The sequence below is a fragment of the Bombyx mandarina genome, chromosome 01 (assembly GCF_030267445.1).
Source record: "Bombyx mandarina strain Sakado chromosome 01, ASM3026744v2".
In the NCBI taxonomy this organism is placed as follows: domain Eukaryota; kingdom Metazoa; phylum Arthropoda; class Insecta; order Lepidoptera; family Bombycidae; genus Bombyx; species Bombyx mandarina.
The window spans coordinates 11,476,931-11,497,441 of record NC_143208.1 but is presented as its reverse complement, the minus strand read 5'-3'; the positions used below and the strand labels follow the sequence as shown (position 1 = coordinate 11,497,441).

The following is a 20,511-nucleotide window of genomic DNA, read 5'->3' as shown; positions in this document are numbered from 1 at the left end:
TCGATGAAGTTTTATCAACTAAGTATTTTTCTCTAATTTATATTTTTTGACATTTTTATCGACAATCGGCATGGGCTTAAATCGATTTCGTAAAGCTTAGTTACCTAAGTGAAATTGTATTATAATTTTTTTTTAATCCATTGTATTGTTGTTTCCGTTACCTATTATTGAGGTTGATGTTTTGAGTTGACGATCGCTTAGTTGATGAAACTAATTAAACTAATAAATAAGCGGGCAATGGAGTCCATAGACATCACAATTTGAGTGTTCACTATGGTTCTATAGATGGCTGACGATATCTTGGATAGTGTCAGTCCAGCTCTGGTTTAGGGAAGATCGATATTAGAAAAACATCGATGTTAACATCGATTTAAAAGTATTGATGTACGACTAACATCAATAACGCAACATCGATGTCTTTGGTAGGAAATAAAACAGTCTCTTTTATTCATTATACGTGTTTATTTATTAAAGCTACGTTTTACGGGCGTTTCATTATTGGACTTGACTCCGACATCACCCTTCACAATTTACATTTTTTTTAATTTCACACACATTTATGTAGTACGGCTGACTTCTATTACGTTAACCAGTGTCATCTAGTTTAAAATAGTTGTACTACCTAGGGACTCACTAGCTAGAAAATACATCCACCATTAGATGGCCCTAAAAGATATATGGACGTTTCGATAATTCTATATTTTATTCTTATAGCATCGATGTATCGATGTTATCGAAACCAAAACATCGAAATAAACATCGATGTTTTCCAGCTTAACATCGATGTTTATTCAACATCGATGAATATCGATCATCTCTACTCTGGGTTTGCAAAGGAAATTTGTTTCGAACAGGACTTTTTGGCGGGAACGCGAGGAGTGAAGTTGTGTGATTTGCTTTATTTTGTCTATTTAGTGTTTCTTCAGGTTTAAATGTGTAATAACGGTGGTTTATTAACTGTTTAATATCTGTGAAAGTGCACAAATGTGGGGAAATGAAACAAAGCCGCTGGACGCAACTTCTCGGGATCCTCCAAAAAGTCAACTGAAAAAAATCTTAGTAAATGACCACCATTTTACTGAGATTATATTTCATCCCATATCATCTCATCTCATTTCATTTAATTTCATCCCAGTTGATTAATGTCTCAAATTATCATCTTCATTTCATTAAAAATAAGAGTATAAATTAACATAAGACATGACTTAAAGCTCTTAATGACCAGGTCATAAAATTACTTTAAAAAATATATACCTAGTCAGGTCATAAATTCTGTCACATGTTTAATGTAAAATAATTGAAACAAGTTTATTCATTATGTAACCATTCATATACCAAAATGAACTTAACAAAACATAGATTCTTATGACACTAAAGTTTATTCAAAATGACCTCCGTGATTTTGAATACAGGCCTTCAACCTGTGCGGCCAGTCGTCGATCGCATCACGAACGAGGTCCATGTCAATATCGGCGGCTGCCTTAATCAAGGAGGTCTTGAGTGACTCCAAATTGGGATGAGGCTTTGAGCACGCCTTTTCCTCCAAGTGTTGCCATATCTTGTAATCTAACGGATTCAAATCTGGACTGGAGGAGGGCCAGTCTTCGTGCCGGATGAAGTCGATTTCACACGCCGCCAGCCAGTCTTGTGTGCTCTTCGCTCTATGAGCTGGCGCCGAATCTTGTTGGAATACCCAGTGCCTGTTATTGAACATGGTATGAGAAACAGGTTCCACAAGGTTCGTCAGGACTGTATTTTGATACACAACTGCATTCGTTTTTACACCTTTCTCACAAAAATGTACCTCTGTTAAGCCCCAATAAGAAACTCCCAACCATACCATGAGCGAGGATGGAAAATGACTTCGTTGGACACGCGGAATACGGTTGCTCGCTTCTTCACTACTGTGTGCGTACACCTTATCATTTTGTTTGTTGTAGCTCTCTTCTACGGTAAAAATTTTTTCATCCGAAAAAAGAATTTCCCGATATTTTTTTCCCGCGTACCGCTTCAACAAAGCGCGGCATCTCTTCAGTCTCAGGTCCATTAGACGAGGATTCAAACGATGCCCTGTTTTTCTTCGATATGCCCGAAGCCCTAAGTCTTCATTTAACACCCTTTTCACCGTGGTTCTGTTTAACCCCATCTGAAGGGCCAACAGTTTCTGCTTACGTTTGGGATTTCTTTGAATTCGCGCCTTCACAGCTTTTATCACTGCTGGAGTCGTAACAGACCGAGGGCGACCACTTCTTGACCTATCATCTACACTAGAGTCTTCATTGTATCGTTTGATGGTACGATAAACGAATCTTTTGGTTATATTCAAATTTTTCAGTATGTTAAAAATTTGAATTGGCGCGTAACCGCAACGATGCAACGCAATAACTGCAACACGGTCTTCTTTAAGCGTCCACTCCATATTTAAAAATGAGTAAAATTCTAAAAGTATACATTTTTATTTTCATGAACAATTCGAAATTCGAATTCAATAAACTTTTTTGTGGCCAGCATTCTAAAAGAAAAGTTTTTACTGTGTGACAATACTTATGACCTGACTAGTTATATATGTTTCGAACAGCCACCGTCCGTGAAGTCCGCGTCGGCTTCGTGCGCCTCCGGTGGCGCTAATAGCGGGACCGCCGCGCCCTCTTCCACAGCGTGGCAGCATTCGTCGAATACTCGCTTCGCCGGTTCCGACACCACATCGGCGTCCGGGGAGTCCAGGTCGTCTCAGAGGAACAACTCGCACGAGGTACCGTATCGCTGACGTCACGGTAATATCGGGTGACTTGCGGATTAGGAAAAATGGACGTACCTCAGATTTTCTGATCACCGTATCGGGTTGATGTCAATAAAATATAAATCGAGAGCTGAAAGGCTGTTTGGTTTAAGCGGCATTCGATGTTTTTTATTGAACTTCAATTATGGATACCCAAATGAAATATTTCATTTTTGTTGTCACGATATTTTTTCCAAATTTTTAACTTTAAATAGTTCTCTTGTAAAATTGTAAAAATGTTTCTTAAACTAAATAGCATTTCCGCCCTCGAAAGAATGATACGGTTTATTGTTTCTTTAAATATCCGCAACTCATCTATATATGCAATAATTTTTTAATCTTTCCAGTAATACATAATAGTCAGTAGAGGCAGCATAGTAGTAAGCATTAGATAGAGTTTTAACTGTTTTAGAGAATTGTAATGCGTTGTTCCCGTTTATTATTATAGGCTTAGCTCAATGTTTATTATTATATTAGTGTAGTTGACAGTTTTATAAGCAGCTGAATCTCGATAAGTTAATAAAGTGCCTATTAAACGTTATTTAGAGAAATATTGTCAATTGTAGTTAGTTCTGTACTAAAATACACTTTAGGCGCGCAAAAAATACGGTACACCTCTACAGTCAAATTCATTAATATATATCGGGGAAAGGCTCTTCCCGACGGTATCGTCATTAGTGGCTGTGGGCTTAGTGGGCGTCATGGGGATATAGTGCGAGCACAAAACATAATGGATGCCGTTTTATCACTAGTTTAATTTTATTTAAACAATACTTTGTTACTCCACAGTAATATTGTAAGAGAATTTAACTGTTAAGACCGAGCAGTGACTTCGGTGCACCAATCTCACTTTAACTGTCCCCAACGATCCAACTCGATACGTTTTTATGCTCAAAAATGTGTCAACCGACAATACAAGCCTTCCCAAAGTAAAGATGGCGCCTCGACCACGCTCGAGACAAACGCTCTGCCCTGATTGGTCGCTGCCTACGTGAATTTACAGTTAGATTAGGGGCCATCCATAAAGTACGTCACACGTTAATGGGGAGGGGGGTATCACCGAAGTGTGACATCGTGTGACAAGGGGCATGGGGGGGTCAATACTTTTGTGACGTCACATGTTAAAATTTAAAATACTAAAACGCAAAGTTTGTATGTGAATTAAAAATTTTAAAAATTTACAAACTTGATCTATATTTATTAATAATTTTTTGATATATATTTATTGATCTATATTTATTAATAATTTAACGAAAATTCGTCCTCAAAGAATTGCGGCTAGACGTGCCCGAGAAATTCTCTGTTTAATGAATGATGACGATGCTTTATGGATGGAAGAGAATGATGTCGACACTAAGGATGTTCCTGACGTTCAAATTGAGAACGAAAATGAAGTGCCTGATTTACCAGTAATAGCTGATATAAAAGAGTGGATCCAAAGTCCATGGACACTCGATAATTAAGTTTTTTATCTTTAATTAATATAATTAATCGTTTATTATTTTCTAACTAGTCGTTTGTTTTTTCGGTTTTATGAAATGTTGGACTTTATGTTGATTTTATTAGATTATTATTTAATAAAAATAAGTAAAAAATGAAAATAGCTGTTTTCTCTCGATTATTTTTAAATACATACATAAATTTAAAAAATGTGTGACGTCACATCAGGAGGGGGGGGGTTATAAAAATGTGACAACCTGTGACAAGGAGGGGGGGAGGGGTTCAAAAGTCCTAAAATTCGTGTGACGTAATTTATGGATGGCCCCTTACATAGATTACATTTACAGAAAGACGTTACAAGTAAAATAATATAAAAAGCTCTATCAAGGTAGCAGCGTCAAATCAGCAAAATTCAATATAAAATTATGCAAAATTTGTAGCTTTTTTGTTGCTATTTAGTTGCTAAAACCGCGATTTTGTTGCTTGAGCCGTTTGCGAAAAATCGCAATTACTGCTAACTTCATATAAAGCTAGCATAAAATTTTGATAAATCAATAAATATCGAATCAACTATTGAACCAAAATTTGTTGCTCATTTGTTGCTGCAAGTAAGCACTAACGAAAAAAAAAAAAAGACCTGACGTATTTTTTAAATTGGCAATGATTTTTTTAACACATGCTAGCTTGAACTCGACTTGCTAAACAAAAAATGAAAAGAAGATTTAGTTGCTGCATTGAACAATGTTCAAATGGGCCTAAAGAATCAGCAACAAAATAGAAACTAAAAATAGACTGATTCTTACGATCAGCAACAATTTTTTTTGTACATGCCATCTTGAACTTGACTTGCTGAACAGAAAAATGCTAAAAAATTTAGTTGCTACATTGAACAATGTTTAAATGGGCGTAAAGAATCAGCAACAAAATAAAAATTAAAAATAAACTGATTCTTACGATCAGCAACAATTTTTCTAGTTTATGCCATCTTGAACACGACTTGCTGAACAGAAAAATGCTAAAAAATTTAGGTGCTACATTGAACAATGTTCAAATGGGCCTAAAGAATCAGCAACAAAATAGAAACTAAAAATAGACTGATTCTTACGATCAGCAACAATTTCTCTAGTTCATGCCATCTTGAACACGACTTGCTGAACAGAAAAATGCTAAAAAATTTAGGTGCTACATTGAACAATGTTCAAATGGGCCTAAAGAATCAGCAACAAAATAGAAACTAAAAATAGACTGATTCTTACGATCAGCAACAATTTTTCTAGTTTATGCCATCTTGAACTTGACTTGCTGAACAGAAAAATGCTAAAAAATTTAGTTGCCACATAAAATAAATTAAATATATTATTCTTTATATTAGATTAAAAACTTATGTTTATATATGTAATGTAATAATTTATTTTTATTGTAGTATTATCAATACAAGTAAAGTTAAATTAATAATCTTCTTTCATTACTTATGTTTTGATGACTTGTGTCCAAAAATGGTATTTTTCTAGTCCAAAGATAGCTCAAAATGTTCAAAAACGGTAAAACGTGATAACGTTATGTAATTTAATTATTATTTATTAGGAATTATAAAAGTAATTACACCGTAAAAATAATAATAATAAGCATTATGCATGAAACAAGAATCAACTCGACTCATTGCTTCCTCTGACATATATATACATAGTCAGGTCATAAGTATTGTCACACAGTAAAAACTTTTCTTTTAGAATGCTGGCCACAAAAAAGTTTATTGAATTCGAATTTCGAATTGTTCATGAAAATAAAAATGTATACTTTTAGAATTTTTACTCATTTTTAAATATGGAGTGGACGCTTAAAGAAGACCGTGTTGCAGTTATTGCGTTGCATCGTTGCGGTTACGCGCCAATTCAAATTTTTAACATACTGAAAAATTTGAATATAACCAAAAGATTTGTTTATCGTACCATCAAAAGATACAATGAAGACTCTAGTGTAGATGACAGGTCAAGAAGTGGTCGCCCTCGGTCTGTTAGGACTCCAGCAATGATAAAAGCTGTGAAGGCGCGAATTCAAAGAAATCCCAAACGTAAGCAGAAACTGTTGGCCCTTCAGATGGGGTTAAGCAGAACCACGGTGAAAAGGGTGTTAAATGAAGACTTAGGGCTTCGGGCATATCGAAGAAAAACAGGACATCGTTTGAATGCTCGTCTAATGGACCTGAGACTGAAGAGATGCCGCGCTTTGTTGAAGCGGTACGCGGGAAAAAAATATCGGGAAATTCTTTTTTCGGATGAAAAAATTTTTACCGTAGAAGAGAGCTACAACAAACAAAATGATAAGGTGTACGCACACAGTAGTGAAGAAGCGAGCAACCGTGTTCCGCGTGTCCAACGAGGTCATTTTCCATCCTCGCTCATGGTATGGTTGGGAGTTTCTTATTGGGGCTTAACAGAGGTACATTTTTGTGAGAAAGGTGTAAAAACGAATGCAGTTGTGTATCAAAATACAGTCCTGACGAACCTTGTGGAACCTGTTTCTCATACCATGTTCAATAACAGGCACTGGGTATTCCAATAAGATTCGGCGCCAGCTCATAGAGCGAAGAGCACACAAGACTGGCTGGCGGCGCGTGAAATCGACTTCATCTGGCACGAAGACTGGCCCTCCTCCAGTCCAAATTTGAATCCGTTAGATTACAAGATATGGCAACACTTAGAGGAAAAGGCGTGCTCAAAGCCTCATCCCAATTTGGAGTCACTCAAGACATCTTTGATTAAGGCAGCCGCCGATATTGACATGGACCTCGTTCGTGCTGCGATAGACGACTGGCCGCGCAGATTGAAGGCCTGTACTCAAAATCACGGATTTCATTTTGAATAAACTTTAGTGTCATAAGAATCTATGTTTTGTTAAGTTCATTTTGGTATATGAATGGTTACATAATGAATAAACTTGTTTCAATTATTTTACAATAAACATGTGACAGAATTTATGACCTGACTAGGTACATACAACAGTATGTATATGTTTTTGTGAATTATCACCAAAGTCATCCAGCCTTATGAGGATTAAGACACCTGTTGTGCATTTGTTTTTAGTTTTTTTATATTCATGTTGCACTACTTCTGATGAAACTTAGACTATTATTGTTTTTGTCACAAAACATGAGCTAGCTAGCGTTTGAAGAACAGAATAGAATCACTTCGAGTTCCATCTGAATACAAAATACACTACAATATACTATATACACTACTACTCTATATATATTTCTATATACGATATATATTTACTATATATACTACTACAATTTCGGAATAAAATAATAATAATAAAAATGAATGTCAAAACTACCTTAACCTAAAGGCTGGTTTGGATCTCGAGTGCTCAACATGTACACGTGTCCAGCGTTACATTATTGGGCAGTCCAGATCCATCCGCGCGGCGAACGAGGTAGCTATTGCGACTGACCCGCGCACAGCGAATCAGTGAAGCAATTCGTTTACGAATGATTGCTACGAAGCTATCTATTCCCACACCGCAGTGACGCGGCATCCTCATCAGCGCTCTGAAAACGTTATTATATTGGACATGGAGGGTATTGTAGGATTTCTTGGTGTATTCAACCCATAGGCTGCACGTGTAGAAAGACTGGCAGTATGCTCTGAAAAGAGTAGCTTCCACTTCTGGAGTACATCGCGTGTACATGGTTAGGCTAGCATATTACCCCTTATTAACAACGCCCTGCGTCCCTGTCCATGTCTAAGTCGTCTGCAAGCGTCTTAGTGACCCAGTTAGTTGAATTGCGATACTTGCTTAAGTACACTGCCGTTGAGTGTGACTGATCGGACAGTTTTATAGGTCTTTCTGCCTGATTTAAATACCATTAGTTCGCTTTTAACGGCATTATATTTGCATTATATCTAAGCCCATGTTCCTCCATTGTAATCGCTTAGGAACGTATAGAGGACCAACATGCGTTACAAACAAATCAACACCAAGTCGACTCTTAGTCCGTCCATCCATTTTAGCAATAATGAAATGTTAAGAAAGAAAAAAAACTTTATATTTAACATATTTAAGTTATCGAGGTTCTTCTGTATTTGTATTTTAGTAATTAATTCAGAGTATCTACGCTTAAAAGCCACTAATGCACCGATGTGTCCAAGCATGTCTTAGCTCTAAGGCTAGAACGCCATCTAAATTGTCGGACAGCCGTGTTTAATTATATATCTAATACAGGATTCGAAGATACTACACGACTAGAAGAAGGACTCTAAAGCGTACGATAACTTGAATGTTTGTCCGATAGCTGGCGCACGGTGGGGTCGCGAACGTTAACGAACATCCGTGTTACGGTAGCATGATGTTCCCGCAGTCGTACAAAGCGGGTTCGGAACCGGCTCTGGTACCGCAACACGGCATCGGGGCTCAGTATTTAGAGCCGGACCCCTACGTAAGTGCGGTCAGTCTGCCCGGCGTTCTGCCTTTACCGTTGCCGCCTCTACCGATCATCGTGTCCCCGGATCAGGCTCAGATACAGGTGAGTGACGCGCTAGTCGCCACACGAAATTCATTAGTGATTCGTCGAGTCCGGGTCAGCCCTAACAGCACCCTGAAGGCATTAACAGACCGTTACGACTGTCGGTACTTGAACCATTGTACCATGGTTCACTTGCGGACTAAATAATAATAATAATAATGGTTGGTTCGAAGTAAGTATCAGTTGAATGGAATGTTTTAAATGTATTCAACTGATAATTATTTTTAATAAATGTATCTTTTTCATTTGATTGGTTTTGTTAATTTTAAGTATGTTTCAATAATACTATGTTCATATATGGACTTGTTGTTGCCTGAAATAAAATAAATCATTCATTCATTCATTCATTAGTGAAACAACCTGCGTTCGGGTACTTGGGTTCGTGAATGTCAAGAAGAATGTTCATATCTAACTTGTATCATAGTGATGTGTTAAGTTGTGATAATTAATTGAATTTAAAAGTTGTTACAGGGAGTAAGAAAACAACTGTTATTGTTTATTCACTCGTTTTAACTACTATTGCTGCGTTTTAATATGCTTTCTCACTAAGTTAAAGTATATGAAAACTTCATAAAATATTATGTATTTTTATGTTGTGCGTATATTCAGAATTTGAGTAAATATCACTTCTTATACGTGTGTATATTATACTATGCTTTACGCAATATACATAATGAACGATACGGTTCGACAGAGAGACAAACGAAAAACAAATTTTCCCTTAATTGTGTCTAAATTAGAATTTTTTTTTACCTTTGTATCTTCCTTGCGATTAATATACAGGGTGCAACATCTACAAAGGTCTAATCAATTTCATAACAAAATGTCTAATATCTAAGGACGGTACGTTTTTGTTTCCACTGGCAGGGTCCCCGCTAATAGAGAGTCATTAGGCAAGCTGGATGTTCGGACAGTATCGCAAGCGGTTATATCGGCCTGAATTCAACCTTACAGATATATTGAATTCTATTGATGAAGTATTAGGACAACCCTAATTTATGAAACGGTTGGATGTAGATTAGGCGTCTCGACCTTCACGACAGTTTAAATTTAGAACCGAAACGTATCTTAAATTAACGTCGGAACGCTACTTCGACAAAGCGGTGCGGCACGATAACTATCGTTGCCGCCGCTTATTACTTATTGGACCCTAAGCGACGGGGCAACACAAAGCCGCCATTGTACGAAACATGTACTTCCTCTATGAAGTTATACAAATTAGTGGCTGTGGCAGGAGCAGTTGCAGAGAAAGCACGAGGAACTTCAGCAGATGATCTTGAGACAACAGGAGGAGTTGCGACAGGTGAAAGAACAATTACTACTGGCCAGGCTTGGTATACTGCAACCCCTTATAAATGTAAGTACAATTATATCTTTTTTACGAGGTGAGGGAGGAGCCAACTACGGGCGTACCAGTTTTACGTAACGAATTTTTTATTCCCTTTTTTTATGCATTAACTCAGGTTCGTATCCTTTCTTTAGATCGTAGTAGTTTATATTTGTTTTAAAATTGGTCACGAATAGAAACTTTTCAATGTCGTATTAGTAACGCGAGATAGTTACAATTCACACTGAATTTCTCTCCGGATCTTCTCAGTGGGTCACTGCTCTTGCTAGGGCTAGTTTTGGAAAATTCTCTTAGGTTGAGCCCGTGGGCTCACCTACCCGTCAGGACGGGCTTAATTGAATAGCCTCTTAGGCTACCAGCAAATGAGTTGGCGAAAAAAAAAGCGAGATAATCGTTTAAGACATTTGTAAAAAACGACGCAAACTAAACATGACGAGTTTCTATTTTATCAGTTTTTTATTTATTTTATCTATGCATGTTAGATTAGCAGAATAGTTCGTTTTGTCTCTAAACGAAGTTCAAGTCTATACGTTTTATTTGATAGTTTATCCGTGCGACAGGTCCCGTACGCGAATACAGAAGAGGCACAGCAAATCCAACACTTGCCGACTCAAGTAAGTTACGACAGGCCAGGTCAGCGCTCGATAAGCGGATACTCTCAAACACAGCCGCCCCCACATCTGTCAGCCCTCCAGCCACACTCGCAACTTCAACACCAACACCAACACCAACATCCAAATCAACACCAACACCCGCGCATGCAGTAAACGACACCGACCATCACGTTGGCGATATTGGATCAAATAGCTGGTGCTACGAAACACCGGCGTTCTATTGCAAACTATTGCAATTCAATTTGCGGAACATAATCGACGACATATTTTATGTGATTATGAGTACCATGATTCTTACCTTGTCTAATGCCATATAAGTACATGTAGTTGAATGTACAACCTGATGTTGTGAAATCATGTTTCATACCTTATGTCTATTCATAAGGCTGTGCAAATGGCCCGTTGCGGAACTAGTGATGTAAGATTTTGTTATATTATAATTTGTTACGTTAATTTTGTTTTTGAAGTGTCGCGGACATTTTTTGTCAAACGCCAATCGGGAAAAGAAAAGAAAAAGAAAATATAATGGTTTTTCTTTTTTTTTTTCGTCCGTTATGGTTGAATATTTGTTTACAAGAAAAGGCTGTGCGTTTTCATTACTATTATTATGATTAGTTAGAAAATACTATAAATATTTTTTTCTAATAAGTTATTATATTACGTTTCGTATATTGTTTATGAATACACGATAAAGTTTAGAACACATTGTAACTTTATATCTTATTGTCGTCTGCCAGTGACGTATCATGCGGCGTTTCACAGTGAAACTATGTTTTTTATTATTATTATTAATAATAAAACACGTTTAAGTCTATACTTATGTACATAAAATTGGAATTGATCTCGATGTAAATTTGTACCCAAATGAATTGATGGGATATATATATATATATTTAAATATATATATATATGTGTACGAGTATTTGTCGTAAAAAAGTTGTGAAACGTCTTAAACGATTGATAGGTGAGTATTTTAGATGTACGTCTAATATTTATATTAAAAACGAGCCTCGATAATAAGGTACCTTTTACATGTAACTAGATGAAATTTACACGTTTTTTTTTGTAGTTTAATAAACACATTCTCAAAAATAAATATAAAAACGGATACAGTACATTTGAGGCTGTCTATTAATGTTACGATTAGTTTTTAATTTCGTTTGTTTTATATATTTTACAAAAATATATACTTTTTAATTTTCATATATTCTATTTGGAATTCGTTACATACTTAGTTACTTTAAATTAGTTTATTTTTTTATATTTTTCTTTCGTTGTTATATTTAAATTAAAAATAAACGTTTTTTAGATTTTATAGACGTCAAGGACAATAATTATAACCTTCGATTGTGTGTAATCGATTAAACGTTTAGAAATGTTTACGATTATATATTTAAGTATCTAACTGTGAGAACGTTTTGCTCGTAGGTTTCTTTACGAAACTTATTTAAAAAAAAAAGTTGGTTTTTATAATAGAGGACCGACACTATAATATTCGAATTTAAAATCGTAATACTTGACGAATTTAGAGAGTGGTAATCTGTGAATTTATCGATAAATTTAATAAATTACGACCTCGTTTTCGTTCGCGTCATTCTTCACGCGTTCTAAAGAGAGGGGAGGTCGGGGGTCGGGGGTCGGGGCGGCCGAGTGCAATTTACGTCATAGGACTTACCTACCTGAAGCACAAGAAAAGCATGAGCTTAAATCGGTCACGCTATATTAGAGGATTAATGATTTGGTGTCAACTTTGATCGTCCTTTACGGGCGGGAAAATTTAAAGTGTCAATTGTTGTGTTGATTCGCAATTGTTTCTGCGGTTTCTTTGGTACAGCATAAGGTCATGTGAAACAACAGATGGCTTCATGTGTCGCGCTGTAAAGGAATGGTATTAATAATTTTCAACGAAAAACTATTTGAATCGTTGTGAATTAAAAGAGAGTGGAGAATCTGCGTGAAATCGGCTCAAAATTGGGCCCCTTTACATTTCATTGGAAAAGTATTAAGAATGTATGAAATCAATTAGCTGAATTTTTTCTTGGACTTTTCTTAGAAGTCTGCGTTTGAAATTTAAAGTAATTTTTTATACTTAGCTAAATGGAAAACAAAATTTTCTAATAAGTTACCCTATTTAAACACAATGTACCAAATGCGTGTAAATTGTAGGAAGAGGATTTTTGTTATGCGGTGCTGTCTGGCCCGCCCTAATGTGTTTCTTTTTTCTCTACCTATGCTGATAGCCTTGAGAGGCTATTTCAGCTTCGCCTTGACGTGTAGGTGAGCTCACGGGGCTCTAACCGGGAGTGTTGATAACACTGGCTCTAGCAAGAGCAGTGCTTCGTGGAATCTACCACCGGACCGAAAACATGACCCACTGAGAAGATCCTGCGAGAAAAGCAGTGGGCTGTGTCTATGGGTTAATTTACTCGTCGAGCCCTTGCCGAGGCTCGGCGAGGACAGTGACCGGTGCTTGAGGTCCCTAATTTGCGTGAGTTAGTAAACTCGCTAAAACTGCGTTGACTTTGTAAGATCGAGCGGTTCAAAACAAGTCGTGCTCGCGTTTTGATATGTTCCTTTCGAAATTCGATCGATCGATTGATCGAAATTCGAATGTTGACAGTTGGCATAACAGTTGACAATTTTTTGATGTCAATGTTTAAATGGAAATAGAATAAAATGTACATATTTACAAACACGTTACATATTAACCTAAAGTAAATTCAAAGTGTCGTAGAAAATTATAAATCTTTTTATTTTTCTTATAATTTTAAGCTTTCGGTGTTTTTAGTATATTAATAAAATGTCTCAACGATACACTTTTGTAATCATTTTTTTTTAGTTTGCGAGCCGTTTGAAAAGTCGGTATCGGTGATTTGAAATGATAAGAAACAATTTATGTTTATTTATTTACGCATATGGATTGTTTAAGACATGTTATAATATAAATATAGTGGACCGATTAAGACTTGTGTATAACGCTTGCGTTTACAAAGTTATTAAGAAGATGCATATCTTCAATACGGTCATACCAAATAGTTAACCATTGATTTTATATTATTATAGTATAATTTTGTTAATATATACTACATATCTTTGTTATTTTGATTTATTGAATTTTATTACGGTCCGTGATATTTAGTTAAAGCGTTCAGACATTTCATAGATATAAGCGAACTTTCTCTGTTGCAATTTAAATGTTAGTTACAAGAACGTAGTCTTAAGTATAATAAAAATTTGCATCTAATATAATGTAATATGTCTTTGTACGTAAATATATGTTTTCGATCGATTTTTTTTTTACAGAAAGTGTACTACTTACTGCATCAGATAGAATTTATTGTTGGGGCGTGAATCGAAACACAGTGGAACGTGTATTTAAGACTTTTATTGGGTTTAATAACATATAGTTAAAGAAAACAGATTTCTACGTATATAGCACAGGAGTGATACGAGCCGGTGACGGCGTGCGACTAACTTATGCAGTAATCATCAATCTCAACCAAACAACACTATACCAGCACGGCTCATGATCTTCGCCTATTTTAACACCTCCCCTCGAAGTCATAAGCCGATCAGTTATACATTACATACTCATCATGCCTAAGTTATGTATGCACTCATAATGTTTTGTTCCACTCAAACCTTTTGTTAAAACGTCAGCTGGCATTCTATTTGTACATAAATATTTCAGATCTATTACACCCTTTTCGCACATATCTCGGATAAAGTGGTGCCTCACATCTATATGTTTTGTTCTTGAACGATAATTCCTGTTTTGAGCTAATTTCATTGCACTTTGGTTGTCATTAAACAACGTTACAGACTCACAATTTATACCAACACTATTCAAAATATCACTCAGATACATGGCTTCCTTAGTAGCTTCGGAGAGAGCTAGAAACTACGATAATAAATTATGAACGGAAACGAAGGTTTGTGTATTGTCGAGTTTCAATACTTTGCTATTAGTATTTCATAAATAAAGACGAAAAATAAAGGAACATGTTTTTAGTGTTGGAATGATAAATAAAATATAATTAAATATGTAAAATAGCGCTGATGATCTTTAAAGACCTGGTTTTCTATTGAGTTTCCTAAATCTATCCATCAGCTTGGAAGCTCTCTCATATGCTAGATAAATTTACTGTGAATGGTCAAAGAAGCGGACCTCAATGCGATGAGTCTTCTTTAAATTTATAACGTAGCTTTTTTATTTTAAATAATGCATTATCTTGATAGATGTAGTCGGAGCACACCAATGTAAATATTTTATAAACATCTGGATTTGAACATATAATTTATTCATAAAACGGAAAACAACACGGTATCGGTTCTGTTAAGTAAAATGGAAATAAATGAAAAACCATCGAAATCAGTCGAAATGTACTCTTATTTCTAAATTGAGTTACTTACATTCTAAAATTAAGCTAACTAGCCTGTATGCAGAGAACTTTGTTAATTTTTAATCGGTTACTGCGATCATGAAGTTTATCAAAAGTACATGTTAACGTAAATGTTTAAATTTCACAATTTAAGACATTTCATTATGTTATCTGTATGCTATTAAAATTGCTTAAAATTTCTTCACGTGACGTTTTGCTGTTTACTTAGTTGCCAGTAATGTCCCTTGAGGCCAATGAGCTCTGCGTGGTTGCCTTTTTCTACTATTTTACCTGTTTTCAACAAATCGCCAAAACATTAAAAACAAACAAAATACAATTCGAAAAGAAAAGGAATGTTATAAGTAATCACAACACCTGGTATTCAATGGTTACTAGAGCACAACACATAGACAACATTAGATGAATGCGGCTCTCCTCGAGACATGAGGTCTAAGTCTCAATTGTACAACTGTCCCACCCTCCAAACCCAAACTCATTACCGATTTGCGACAAAACTATGCAGGGCGGTGGTATCTACCCGTGCGGGCACAGAAGACTTTCTACCATCAATAATTACGCACATTAGAATTTTTGATGGTTTGATTTTAATAATATAATGACATTCCTTCATTATGGAAGTCCCATGACCATGAGCTGCAGTTGGTATTTCATATTAAAAATTGATTCTGAGGGTTGGCGAGATTTGAACATCGGCAATGTCACGTTACTCGATACAAGCACAGCAGACACCTTATCTTTTGGGCTAGCATGACTTTAAAACTTAATTTAAATATATAAATAGACAAAGACACAACCATTTTTCCCTCTGTATTTCAACCGATTTTTGTTTGTTTTGTAACAATTTAGAAATATTTGTATTGCCATTAAAACATTTTAGGAACAATATTGTTTTCGTCTACGATTTTCCAATATCAAAACAAAAAAGAAACTGGACAAAAAAGACCTGAGCAGTCTGTGATCATCGATCAATTTCCACAACTGAGCGAAAAGTAGAGGGTACTTATGAAACCAAAAAATAATACGATACGATTGCAATACTACTTTGATGATTGAAATAGAATTGAAAGTACAAAATCATATCGCTAAGTAAATAAATCGGTTGCGTGAACCGTAAAACCACCTAATAGACACAATTTTACGTTGCCTAAATTACCTTTATCCAAAACACAAATGATATCAGCGTCCTTGATTGTAGTTAGACGATGAGCTATAGTAATGCAGGTTCGGCCTTTGGCTGCATGATCCAATGCCTCTGTTACAGCCTGAAAATAATATGTTAAAGTTTTATTTTGTGATTAAAACGTCTTTAGCGAGTTGCTATTTTAACATATGAAATTTAGCTGTATTGGCGATTGCATGCAGTAAAGATGCGAATGTTGCGATGGATGTGTGGAGTAACGAGAATGGATAGAATACGGAATGAATATGTTAGAGGAAGTCTGAAAGTGGCACCTGTGACAGAGAAGCTGAGAAGTGCGCGTTTGGGATGGTATGGACATGTGATGAGACGAAATGAAAATGAGGTTGGTAAGAGAATGCTAACTATGAATGTGGAAGGATATAGAGGAAGAGGTAGACCTAAGAAGAAATGGATGGATTGCGTGAAAGATGATATAGGTAAGAGGGAAGTGAGCGAAGGAAGGGTACATGATAGAAGAGTATGGAAGGAGAAAACATGTTGCGCCGACCCCAGGTGACTGGGAGAAGGGCAGGATGATGATGATGATGAAATTTTGCTGTATTGTCAGTTTATGAGTAATGAATACTAAAAGCATATGGTACCCGTTCGCTGTTGGCGTCCAAAGCCGAGGTTGCCTCATCCAAGAGGAGTAGGCGTGGTGATCTGATGAGGGCCCGCGCTATGCACACTCGCTGCTTTTGTCCTCCGGATAATTGAGCACCGCCTGCTCCTAAGTTCGTTTCGTAGCCCTGAAATAAAACTTCAATAACCATTATATCTTCAATATAATTACAATCCGTCCAATTCATGTTTGTATAAAGATACAACATATTAATGGGACCGCAGTAGGTAGTAAAAATAAAGAAATTCATTAAATAACATATATGGTATATCATAGTATCATCTTTTCAAATTAAAGTTTTCCAAATGTTTATCGTTTCTGATGTAAGGAAGATACGCCGATTTTTGGGAAAAAAATTCTTAAATTAAAAACCAGGCTTAGGCCAGGCGAAAACTAAAGAAGAATAGTTTTAATGAATGCTCGATGTATTGTATAATATAAATTAATTTACTATGAACCTTTGGTAAAGATACAATGAAATTGTGTATATTGGCCGCTTTAGCTGCTGCAATGATTTCATCCATAGTAGGTTTGCGACTGTTGTCACCGTACGCGATGTTCTCTGCGAGGGTGCGATCGAACAAAATGGGTTCTTGTTGCACCACCCCAAGTTGCTTTCGGAGTCGATTCAGTGTTAAGCTTTTCGTTATATCCACACCGTCCAATTCCTGTTTGTATAACGACGTATTAATGGGATCGCAGTAGTAAAAATAAATAATTTCATTAAATAATTTAAAATAAAAGACGTTTGCTTAATTCAATAGTTGCTTTAATATTCGTTTAATTATTCTGTACGAAAAGATGTTTCGTGAAGATGTCTCGTGAATTTATCATTAGTAAGGACATGGATGAACTGAATTTTTAATTCTCAATTCCCTTTCTCTAAGTCTGCGTTCTCTTTCGAATTCTTTCATACGCAGAACATAATCTTGTTGTTCACAGTTAAGGTAGGCATGCCTTTCATGGGCGCATCGATACAAAAGTGGCATGTGCTTGTAACGACAAACATTGTAGTCTAAAAGTAAATGTGCACAATAATCTCTATACTTCACAGGTATTCTGGCTGATATAAGATCTTGTTCACGAGCGATCATTTTCCTTTGACCTCTTTTGAAGCAAAAACCAACGTCTGGGGGAAACGTTGGCTGTTCGTTTGATTGAAGATTAATGTGACGGGTATTATACGTTCCCATGATTTGACCCATTTTATTTAAAGTACAGGTTTCCCTTTTTTAAATTGTATTCTCTTAGTAACTTTTCTCTTAAATTACTTTATTCAAAACAATAATATCAGTCTTGAACCCAAACGATATTTACCTCAAATAATTGTCAAATGACATTGTCACAATATGTAATTTCATACTTCAGTGATGTAATTGACAAAAAAAACTAGAAAAAGGATATTGTCATCATACAAGGTCTAATGTAAAATGTCCTCTATGACTTGGTAAAACTAGATATTGCACATGTGGACAGTTTCATTGAATTCAGAATTTAAGTTTACGACGAGTCACGGATTCGCGATTTATAAAATAAACTTTAGGCAAAGGTTTTCTGCCTCGGTCACTTCTGCGCGATCACTCACTAACTCACTACTGACTCCCACAGATGGACTTGTGTGAAGGGTCTGTGGTGCCGAAGCACGTGGGTTGGTTATCCAAAGATCGAAACCGGTCCTACAAAAGGTACGTTATTGCACTTACTGCTTCCGGAAAGAGATTACATTGTGTATACCACTTACAGTGCGAGAAAACAAAACGGCATCATACTTGTGTATTGTGTTCATACTTACAATATTTCCAGTTGTGGGATCATAGAATCTCTGTATAAGTTGCAACACTGTTGATTTTCCGCAGCCTGATGAACCAACAAGGGCAACAGTTTTGCCGGCTTCTACGTGCAAGTCAATACCTTTGAGAATCATCTGATGTGCTCGAGTAGGATAACTAAATTCGACATCGTTGATACTGAAATTTCCTGATGCGGACTGTTTGAAAAAAAAAGCAGATGTCAAATAAAATTATTTTCTATTCTTCTAAAAAACTACTTACGTCGATAGTTTCAAAATTTTACCCAATCCGCTTTATCTTTGAGACCGTCTACTGTTCTGATTCTCGGCTCTCGGTTTATAATAGATAAGATCCTTGCACCGCAAGTTTTTGCCGAATTGAAGCTCGGTGCGTATACTAATGACTGACCCAGCATGTATGCTCCGTACATCACCGCCTCAGTAACACTGAAAGATAATAATGTTGACGTTTCAAAATATCTAGTTTCCGGTCTCCTACTTCTTCTTGGCGATCGTGAAATGTTCAAAAGATTTAATGGACACGAATCGAAAGTATAAGCTTGATAATTTATGGTAAAATTTCTGAAACGTATTCCAATTTTACTGATTTTTCGATTTAGAACAGAGCTCTGAGCTATGAAAAGCTTGAAAAAGCCATTTGATAACTTGCGGCCATTTTTAAGATTTCATACAAATTAGTTATACTCGTAATAGTAAATACATTGAACAGATTCAAGCTACTGGTCTCCTGTGTTATGGGTGCCGGAAACAAGTAAGAGACGGGATCAAATATAAGGAGACCTTTAAATCCAAGTGTCTTTGAAAAATTCTAATTCCGGCCAAGAATCTAAGTTACAATATGTATGATCTGTTAAAAACTTTTTTTTTTGTTTTTTTATTGCATAGAACGAGCTCACAGCCCTGCTGTTAAGTGGCTACCGAAGTCCATAGACATCTACACCATAAATGCAGCCATCCACCATAATATATGAGTCTTGAGGTCTCAGTTTCTACAGTACATTGGCTGCACCACCCTTCAAACCGAAACGCATTACTACTTTACAGCAGAAATAGGCAGGGTGGTGGTACCTACCCGTGCGGACTCACAATAAGTCCTACCACCAGTAATTACGCAAATTATTATTTTGCGGATTTGAATTTTATTACACGATGCTATTCCTTCACCGTGGAAGTCAGTCATGAACATAAGTACGTATTTCATTACAAAAATTGGTACCCGCCTGCGGGATTCAAACACCGGTGCATCGCTAGATACGAATTCATAGGACGTCTTATCCTTTATGATAATTTGTACCTAAAAAATTGAAACCGCCGCTATTTAACTCACAGTAAAACAATTTTGTATTCGACTTCCCCGTGGGCGACTAGAACTGCTCCATAAATGACAGCGCTGCAGTAAGACAGCAGTGGAACGTAAATACACAAACCAAGGACTAAGCCCCGCCAACGACTCTTCTTCACGACAGCTGCACAAGCGTCTATCAGTGCGTCTTGAAATCTTGTAATAAACAAAGATTCAATACCTGAAAAACAATCCAATTTAGCCGTAATAGTGTTACATTTGTAGTTCAGCGTGAACCTTGGCCGCTTTTACCATTATATCTCTACACTAGTAATGTTACCTAAGCTCTGAACGGTTTTGATGCTAACTACTGCTTCTGTTGCGATCGCTGTAGCAGATTCCATTGCTTCTCGTTCATCTTGCTGTGATTTTTGAGACATTATACCTTCCAACCAAATACTTCCAACCATCTAAAATTAAAACAGCGCTTCAGTCTTTGGTTCGTCTG

The 20,511-nt window shown here is 36.3% G+C and overlaps 2 protein-coding genes and 1 pseudogene across 3 annotated transcripts in view; 1 reads left to right on the top strand and 2 right to left on the bottom strand.

Annotated features, from left to right (window-relative positions):
- Clk (circadian locomoter output cycles kaput protein Clock) overlaps positions 1-11,227 on the top strand; it is a 39,051-nt gene extending 27,824 nt beyond the window's left edge. Inside the window, exons 10-13 of one of the 2 annotated variants that reach the window (XM_089730214.1) lie at positions 2,579-2,752; positions 8,514-8,744; positions 9,985-10,101; positions 10,653-11,227. In XM_089730214.1, the coding sequence (XP_089586340.1) occupies positions 2,579-2,752; positions 8,514-8,744; positions 9,985-10,101; positions 10,653-10,859 (729 nt within the window). In that variant the 3' untranslated portion in view covers positions 10,860-11,227. Of the gene's footprint in view, positions 1-2,578; positions 2,753-8,513; positions 8,745-9,978; positions 10,102-10,652 lie in introns of both variants that reach the window. The other variant, XM_089730209.1, reaches the window with a different exon arrangement.
- Positions 11,228-14,076: 2,849 nt separating this feature from the next.
- LOC114246906 (multidrug resistance protein homolog 49) overlaps positions 14,077-20,511 on the bottom strand; it is a 28,484-nt gene continuing 22,049 nt past the window's right edge. Inside the window, exons 19-26 of the mRNA XM_028179643.2 lie at positions 20,344-20,473; positions 20,049-20,244; positions 18,985-19,147; positions 18,704-18,898; positions 17,370-17,579; positions 16,892-17,038; positions 16,263-16,371; positions 14,077-15,379 (exon numbers count right to left, since the gene is read on the bottom strand). Of these exons, the coding sequence (XP_028035444.2) occupies positions 15,291-15,379; positions 16,263-16,371; positions 16,892-17,038; positions 17,370-17,579; positions 18,704-18,898; positions 18,985-19,147; positions 20,049-20,244; positions 20,344-20,473 (1,239 nt within the window). The 3' untranslated portion in view covers positions 14,077-15,290. The remainder of the gene's footprint in view (positions 15,380-16,262; positions 16,372-16,891; positions 17,039-17,369; positions 17,580-18,703; positions 18,899-18,984; positions 19,148-20,048; positions 20,245-20,343; positions 20,474-20,511) is intronic.
- Positions 17,610-18,222, bottom strand: LOC114246893 (NADH dehydrogenase [ubiquinone] 1 beta subcomplex subunit 7 pseudogene; annotated as a pseudogene).